The following is an 8191-nucleotide window of genomic DNA, read 5'->3' as shown; positions in this document are numbered from 1 at the left end:
TAAATTCTCGGATCATATTATTCGTTTATCGTAGTGGTAAGGTCAAATTAAACAAACAACATAAACTCGCTGAGTCAAATTAAGCACACACCCCCAAAACCATTGGATTAGAGTATCGAAAAAGAAATCAAATCAGCAAGCATTTTTCTCACTCACTTATAGAAAACCTTAAACCATTGTTGGTGATTGGGAAGTGGATGGCTCTGCTCACCTGCACATGCCCTAAGAATTAGACTAATCTTTCGGCCATGTATCATAATTAATTAGGTTGCAATCAGACCTTAAACTTGGGTCACGAACCAGATTAGCGTAGGTGGAGGGAAATGGTTGGATGAGTAGAGCTTAATTTCTCCACCAGAAAAGGGAGAAATTGTTATATAAATATAGTGGAGGGGCAGACTCAGTGGAAATGGACGAAACTTATCAATCAAATGGGGACCAAAATAGTTGAATCCTGCCCTGTTTTTTCATAGGTCCAAACTCTGTACACAACCATCTGATTATGTCCCTAGCTACATAGAATTGCAACGCTAATGTGACAGTGAACCAAATTAATCATGCGGCAGATGAGGGAGTATAAAACACATGGCCGTCTTGTTATTGGACTGGACAGTGGCGTTTTGGGGGTGTAATATGTATTATACTGTCATGTGATGTTATTAACTTACGTGTTATAATATAGGTGAACGACATAGTTAATATGTCATAGAGCTAGATTATGAAATGGGTCGTGCTATTCACACACCCCTTTCTGTGCCATCGAATCAAATGACTTGAAAAGTATAGCGCCACCCTATAAATAGAATGAGGATCCTCTCCGGATCCCCTTTGTGAGGATCTCGAGAATCTTCCAATCACATCCGTTCATCGTATATCGTGCGATCAGAAATCATTGAAAATATTTTTATTTAAAATTAAATATAAACAAACCTAAGAAAAACTGACCGTATAATATACGATGAAAGAATGTAATTGAAGAATCTCTGAATCCTCATAAAGAAAATCCGGAGAGGATCCTCATTCCTATAAATAATCCCCTAATAACATGAATCGAGTGATAATAATAATATTATGCGGCAGAGCGCCAGCCACACCGAAAAAAGTCCCCTTGCATTGGAGTAAGAGAAGTATTGCATCATTTGATGGAAATCATGATGGATGCAAATCACAATGCAGAATACTAATTCCTACACTTCACATCTTGAGAAATTTTTCAATGTGATCGGAATACAGGATGGTATACCACGTATTATTAGGATGTGTGTCATTATATAAATGATGGGACATGTATGTTAAAAGTTAATAACTTAAAAAATACAATTTTCCACCACTTATATTAAAATACGTAATGTACTATCCGTGTTCCGATCACAATAAAAAAATTCTCCCACATCCCACCTTCATCACTTTTGCCAACAGAATCTATTTGTTTATATTTTGCAGCTTTATACATCCCTCCTAAAAATGCTCCCATATTCTTTCCATCCTCTATATAATAACTCATTTTCTTCTCCCTCTCCCTCTCCCTGATCAGCATGGAATGCTACTCATCCGATCAGTACCCAGTTAATGACCTCTCTGACCAATCAGAGTTTCCCTACATTTCTCAGCCAAGTTTCCAGTCAGTTCCTTCACTCAACTCACAAAACAACTTTCCAACAAACACTTACCACCACTGCCTCACCACCTTGCAAGGCCACAACTCCTACATATCCTCTCTAACCCTAGCCGGAAACTTCATCTACACCGGCTCGTCCGATGGAGAAATCCGGTCGTGGAGGTGCAACCCTTTACTGGAATTCGACAACAGAAACACTACTCATCATGATCACAACATGGTGGCGGCAGGAAAGGGTGCAGTGAAGTCCCTGGCTATTTCAGGTGACAAGCTCTTTAGTGCTCATCAGGACCACAAGATTCGAGTGTGGAAAATCGACAGCCAGGAGCCCAATCTCCAAAAGTGCTCGCGGCTAGCCACGCTGCCAACGCTTGGTGACCGCGCTGTGAAGCTCCTGATGCCAAAGAACCATGTCCAAATAAGAAGGCACAAGAAGCGCACTTGGGTGCATCATGTTGACACAGTGTCTGCCCTAGCCTTATCAAGCGATGAGCTGCTGCTGTACTCGGTTTCATGGGACCGTACACTCAAGGTTTGGAGCACAGCAGACTTCAGATGCTTGGAGTCTGTGAGAAATGCACATGATGATGCTATAAACGCAGTAACATCGTCTAATGATGGATATGTTTACACTGGATCAGCAGACAAAAGAATTAAGGTTTGGAAAAAAGACTTCGGAGAGAAAAAGCACTCTTTAGTTGCTACACTGGAAAAGCACAATTCTGGAGTGAACGCACTAGCTCTGAGCAGTGATGGGTGTGTGTTGTATTCTGGTGCATGTGACAGTTCCATTGTGGTTTGGAAGAATAAAGATGGGGGTGGGAATATGGAAGCTGTGGGTGTGCTTAGAGGTCATACCAAGTCAATATTGTGTTTGGCTGTGGTTGCAGACTTGGTGTGCAGTGGCTCTGCAGATAAAAGTATAAGAATTTGGAGAGGGGTTAATAAAAGTTACTCATGTTTAGCAGTTTTGGAAGGGCATAAAGGTCCAGTTAAGTGTTTAACTGCTGCAATTGATGACCTTTGCAGCTCATCTGGTTCCTCCTGTGTTATTTACAGTGGTGGTTTGGACTGTGACATCAAAGTCTGGCAGGTCTTTGTTCCTAGTGACCTTTAAGACTCCAATTTACTTTTCTACAAGAAGAACTTCCATGCACTTAAAATTTTACAGTGACGGTATTTAAAAACAATCACAAACTTTTTACTGTTCACGTAAAAAATGTGTGATTGTACTGAGATACCGTCACCATGACATTCTAGATTGAGTATTGTGTTAGCTAGTGATTTGGTTTAGTTAGTGAGGGGAGCAGATTATGTCTGTACTTTCTTCTATAGCTCTAGAGGCTATAAACTACAATATCATAAAAGAGAGCAAATAATTTATGAGCTTTCCCTCTGTGTGCTCTAATTATTGGATGGAGTTTCTCTAACACAACCTGCCTGTGGGAGTCACATTCTTCTGTATCTGGCAAAAAATATTAAAAAATCTAAATGCTTATGTTTGGCCTTCAGAGGGTGACAGATTGAAAACCCACCTCACAAATGAGAAATTGGAAAAAAATATGGGAAAATCCAAATACGGTAGAGCCAATAATTTACTAATGACCAAATTTGATGTAAATCCCAACTCAAACGGCTAAATCTCAGATTAAAAATAAATTAATTAATGAAAACTGGAAACACTTTCTTAAAAGTGGCAGATGACATATGAGAAAAAGATCACCTAAGAGAGAAACACTCTTCTGCTTAAAGCAGGATTGGTGTAGAGAGAGAGAGAGAGAGAGAGAGATTAGTGAAACTCACACTCATTATCTTGTTAATCTCACCTTCCATTGTCCACATTCTCAATATATATCTTCCTTCTGCTCTAAGTTGGGTTTAATTAGGCAGCTAAAGCAAGATTATCTTCTAAATCTACCTTCTAGGCTTCTACAATAAGAAGCTTCTTTGACAGGAGCAGGTAGCCAAAGCAGTATCAATCCAAAGCTGATTAATTAGAAATCCACCTACTTTAATATGTAATTATTAATTTCGTAAAACATTTACGTGGAAGTTTAACATACTAACGTTCTACCATTATGTACAGATTAAACTGCCGATATGCCCCCCTGAACTATCACTCAACTTTTGATTTCCCCCCTGAACTTTTTAATTGGAAAATTAAGGACTTGAACTAATTTTTTTGGTTGATTTACTCCCTGCTGTTAATTTTTCATTCATTCCATCCAAATTTCTGTTAAATAGAAGCATGTGCATAACAATTGTGGGTAGTTCGGTCGCTTCATTCTTTAAAATAATTGAAAACCTTAGATTTCTAAAATATAAACCTATGCAAATATGTGTGATTCTATAGCTTTTGTGTCTAAAGGTCTAGTGAAGTGACGCTTTTGTCCACAAAGGAGAGTTATGTGGTGTGCACATGATAAGAGTTAACGTTAATTTGGATGAAATCTATGAAAACCTAATGGTAGGGGGGAAATTGGCCAAAAAAATTAATTTAAGTCCTTAATTTTCCAATTAAAAAGTTCAAGGGGGAAATCGAAAGTTGAGTGATAGTTCAGGGGCAAATTGGCAGTTTAGCCTTGCACACACACACACACATATTACTATATTAAATAAGTCTTATTAGTTCCAAATCCGGACCATTGGAGAAGTTAGGTAACACAGTATTTTTTTATTTCTCATGACAGAAACCACAACATTATTCTAACCTAATTAATTTTTGTTCTTTATGTCTCAAATCACACTGTCTGCTAATTGCTACCCTTTAAATATTGTTGTTGACCAAAGAGATGAATAATACGTATGAGATTTACCTCCTTTTCTCTGGGATCATAACACTTTCTCAAAAATAAGTATCATATTAAAGAATAGGTAAGAGGATTGATGATCTAATTTGGATAATCTTGAGTACAGGTGTCTGCTGTACAGGCGAAGCAAAACGAGTTACTTACGTCAAACAAGGCCTTACAAGGTAAATCCTAAGTTTAATCTTGATTACTTGCATGCTTAGCCAAGATTTCAAGCACCCAACTTTATCTAATTTCCCTTAAGTTGTGCTACAAAAAGGTGAGGCTAATGCCCAAACTTTCAGTTCAAAAAGGGGTGGATGGTGATGGCCAAAGGTGGAGCATAATACTAAAGTACGTCTCTGGACCATTACAAATTTACAATTTACATAGACGTCCAATGTCCTTGTGTAGAGAGAGAGAGAGAGAGAGAGAGAGAGAGAGAGAGAGAGAGAGAGAGAGAGGCCTCATGAAGTACAGATTGACCTAAAAAAAGTTGGGGAGCAATGAGATCTGCAGGATGTGAGGGGTCGGTACAGAAACCTCGGGTACAATTCAACCAATGTGTAGGTTAGTTTACCACCAGATGAGGTGTCTAATGACTCAGCTAGCAGTAGTGTAATGGTTTAAAATCAACAATTAGTATGGCACTGAAAAATTCATACTGAAATCTCACCTTATGAGATTATCCTAATATGTGTTCACTTCCAACTTTTCATCAGATAAGTTCTCATTCTCTAGCTCGAGTTCTATTTTTCTTTCTACTTACTATGTAGATTGGTTCAACCTCCTTTTGTGTTTCCTAGAAAGAAATAGAAACTTGTGTGAATGTTACTTTTGTAAAAGACTCAGAATGGAAATCAGGAAAGTTCACTTGGTTTATTGACACGAAATTATTTGGAGACACGCCTGCAATCTCAGCCAGAAACAATGACAGGAACTTGCAAAATATAGCATTTCATTTCCAAAGCAGAAGGGGTTACATAAATATCTGATGAATGGGGAAGGAACGCCAATCCAACTATATATAACATTTAAAATGGGGGCATCTGAATTATTTTACAGAGGTATTTTCTCTGGAGTACCTGGATCACGAGGATACTTCCTTGGCGTAGGACTAGTTTTCAAACATACGATGGCAGTTCTTTGTCCATACGGGCTGTGCGATTCCACTGGATACAAATAGAGGTTACATCAGTAAACATGGTTATCTCTCTCTCTCTCTCTCTCTCTCTCCCTCCCTCCCTTCTTTACCATATATACATGATAGGTTTGTCAAGTTTTCAAATAGAGATATGACATGCCTGTGCATTGTTGCAATACGGAAGCACCCAAAATCTGAATTGCTTTTTCTGCATTCCTAACTTCCTCCTGTTCAAATGTGCCAAATATGCAGAGTACTTAATATTTCATATCTAATAGTTTAATTGCAGATAGAGGGGCAATTTGTCGTGCTGCTGAAGTTATTAAAGGCATAAAAACTCCCTGGATAGAATATGCACAACCCAAGATTGTTAAAGAGTTTATATAGCATAGCTCTATCAGCATCAATGGATCGGTACGGTTTTTGTGGCATTTTGTATACAATTTCAGAAAGAAATGGTTAATATGATAAGGCTTTTCGATTACATACCTGAGGATCGTGACCCTTTGCAGCAACAAACAAACCGCCAACGCAAACCAGAGGAAGACAGTATTCAGCTGACCACCAAAGTAACAAGAATCAGCAACACACATAGCAATGAAACTCTTGAAAATACACATAAGAGATCAAGACAGGAATTTTCTTTCCTACCTAAAACTCTCATTTCTGCAACCGCTCTGGCTACCGCTACATCAAATTTTTCCCTGAAACAAAGAGCCTGCCCCAAATTCTGTCCTATAAAAAAAGTTCATATCCTTAATTTGACATCAATAGAAACCAAATTATATCTGCGAAAAACACGAAACAATACCTCTGCTCTTCCTCTTACAACTTGAACATTCGACAAACCAATGTGACCGACAACATGCTCCAAGAAAACGCATCGCTTGTTCATAGACTCCATGAGGGTCACTTCCCAACCTATCCACCAAAATATGAAAAAACACAAATTTCCAAAAACTTCCAAAATCCGAACTTTGAAAAGACAGTTACAGACCTGGGCAAGCAATGGCTAAGATCAACCCCGGAAGACCTGCACCGCTCCCCACATCGACAATGCTGAGACTTTCCGACGGAACTTTACAGTGAGAGAAATATGAGTTTCTGATAGGGGGTATGATTGCGAGCGAGTCCTCAATGTGCCTCTCCATTACCTCATCCGCCTCCTTAACAGCTGTCAAATTCATTTTCTGAAAGTTCAAAAATTTCATCAACTGGTAACTTGTTTTGATTTTCCCACCATTTTCTCTGCAACCAAACAGAGGATAAGCGCAGGGAGAGAGAAAATGACCTGGTTCCATTGGAGGAGAGTGTCGACGTAGAGATGGACTTGCTCTTTTTGGCGGGAATCCAACGTCTCAAAGTAAGAGAACCTACGAATTGCGGTGGCAGTTAGGGTTTTGGGTCTGAATCTGTACGGACAGAGCGTCGTCGGATTCGATACCGGAAGGTGTTTGAAGAAAGTCCCCAAAGAGAATGGAACTGCGCAACGGCTAACTAACATCTTTGCCGCGCTCACTGCCTCGGTCTCAACGAATTTTCATTTCTTATTGCGAACCAAATTGTATATGGGCTTTTATTTATTTCATAAATCAAATAATTTAAGCCCGAGTAAGATTGTTGGGCTAAGAGTGTCAAACTTTTATGGGCTCACTTTGGTTCGGCCTGACTCTGCTCAATTCATTCTACTTGTACACAAAGGCCGAAAAGCTAATATGAATGGTAGAGCTAGTGCGGAACATGAGCTCATCAAACAATTTGGATTCTTAAAATTTGACCTGACGCCTAAAAACAGAAGCTTACTTTAAAAATGATAATAACTTTAGCCGTTGGATCAAATTTTAAGGGTCTGGATTGTTTGATAAGGAGGATTAGGTGGAAGGGATCCAGAGAGGATCCCTTTCCATTTTGTTGGGCTGCCTGATTAAAACATCTTTATTAACAACTGCATTAGACATAATATAAGAATAAAGTGGATTTGCAAAAGATATTGGTAGGGCTATCTAATCGGAACATCCTTCATATTTAGTGGGGATTGCAAACAGTCAGATGAATCAGAATCCAGAAATACAGCAACAACAAAAATTTGATCGATAGGAATAGGGCCACTTTTATACTGAGTTAAAATTACGTCTCATGCTTTTGTGAGAATGTATGTTATGTTATGAATGGTAGGGCACTACTACACAAGTTCTACTGTGTGCAATGGGCATGCTCTGTTGTCAGAGAGATTTTTCAATATACCCGAAGCATGGGGCTGTATGCTACATGTTATTATAGAATTGGAGAAATAGTTGGGAAAAAAAAAATTCCAAAATTATATAATAATATGTGATGTACTGCTTCATGTTCCAGTCATGTTCCAGTCGCACAAAATTTCTCCTATTATCAGCCTAATGTTCGGTGTGTTTATAATATTTTTGCAACAGGGGCGGCGTCAACCCACTTTCTCAATGTAATGATGATATGTAGTAGGTACAGATTCAAGGGAATAAAACGCACTTTTTCCTGCCTCTTTCACTCTAACCTTTTTCTTTTGGTAATTTAACTGACCTAATTGCCCTACTACATGAACGTTGTGGTGAAAATTTGGTTTTTTTATGACAGATTTGTTATAAACTGCTAAGCAATAGTCATCAT

At 38.6% G+C, this 8191-nt stretch overlaps 2 protein-coding genes across 2 annotated transcripts; one reads left to right on the top strand and one right to left on the bottom strand.

Annotated features, from left to right (window-relative positions):
• Positions 1-1315: 1315 nt before the first annotated feature.
• Positions 1316-3029, top strand: LOC125479646 (protein JINGUBANG-like). The gene has a single exon (XM_048589269.1). The coding sequence runs from the start codon at positions 1536-1538 to the stop codon at positions 2733-2735; it is 1200 nt and encodes a 399-aa protein (XP_048445226.1). The 5' UTR covers positions 1316-1535; the 3' UTR covers positions 2736-3029.
• A 2309-nt stretch (positions 3030-5338) lies between these two features.
• LOC103942317 (ribosomal RNA small subunit methyltransferase G) lies at positions 5339-7097 on the bottom strand. The gene is made up of 7 exons (XM_048589270.1): positions 6843-7097; positions 6549-6741; positions 6363-6472; positions 6203-6281; positions 6041-6108; positions 5712-5778; positions 5339-5579 (listed from the first exon to the last, which is right to left on the bottom strand). The coding sequence occupies exons 1-7, from the start codon at positions 7053-7055 to the stop codon at positions 5467-5469; spliced, it is 843 nt and encodes a 280-aa protein (XP_048445227.1). The 5' UTR covers positions 7056-7097; the 3' UTR covers positions 5339-5466.
• Positions 7098-8191: the final 1094 nt, after the last annotated feature.

This window comes from the organism of the source record quoted next, unplaced genomic scaffold (assembly GCF_019419815.1).
Source record: "Pyrus x bretschneideri cultivar Hongxiangsu unplaced genomic scaffold, Pyrus_bretschneideri_v1 Contig3, whole genome shotgun sequence".
Taxonomy (NCBI): Eukaryota; Viridiplantae; Streptophyta; class Magnoliopsida; order Rosales; family Rosaceae; genus Pyrus; species Pyrus x bretschneideri.
The sequence above is the reverse complement of the archived record's forward strand: the minus strand, read 5'-3'. Positions and strand labels throughout refer to the sequence as shown.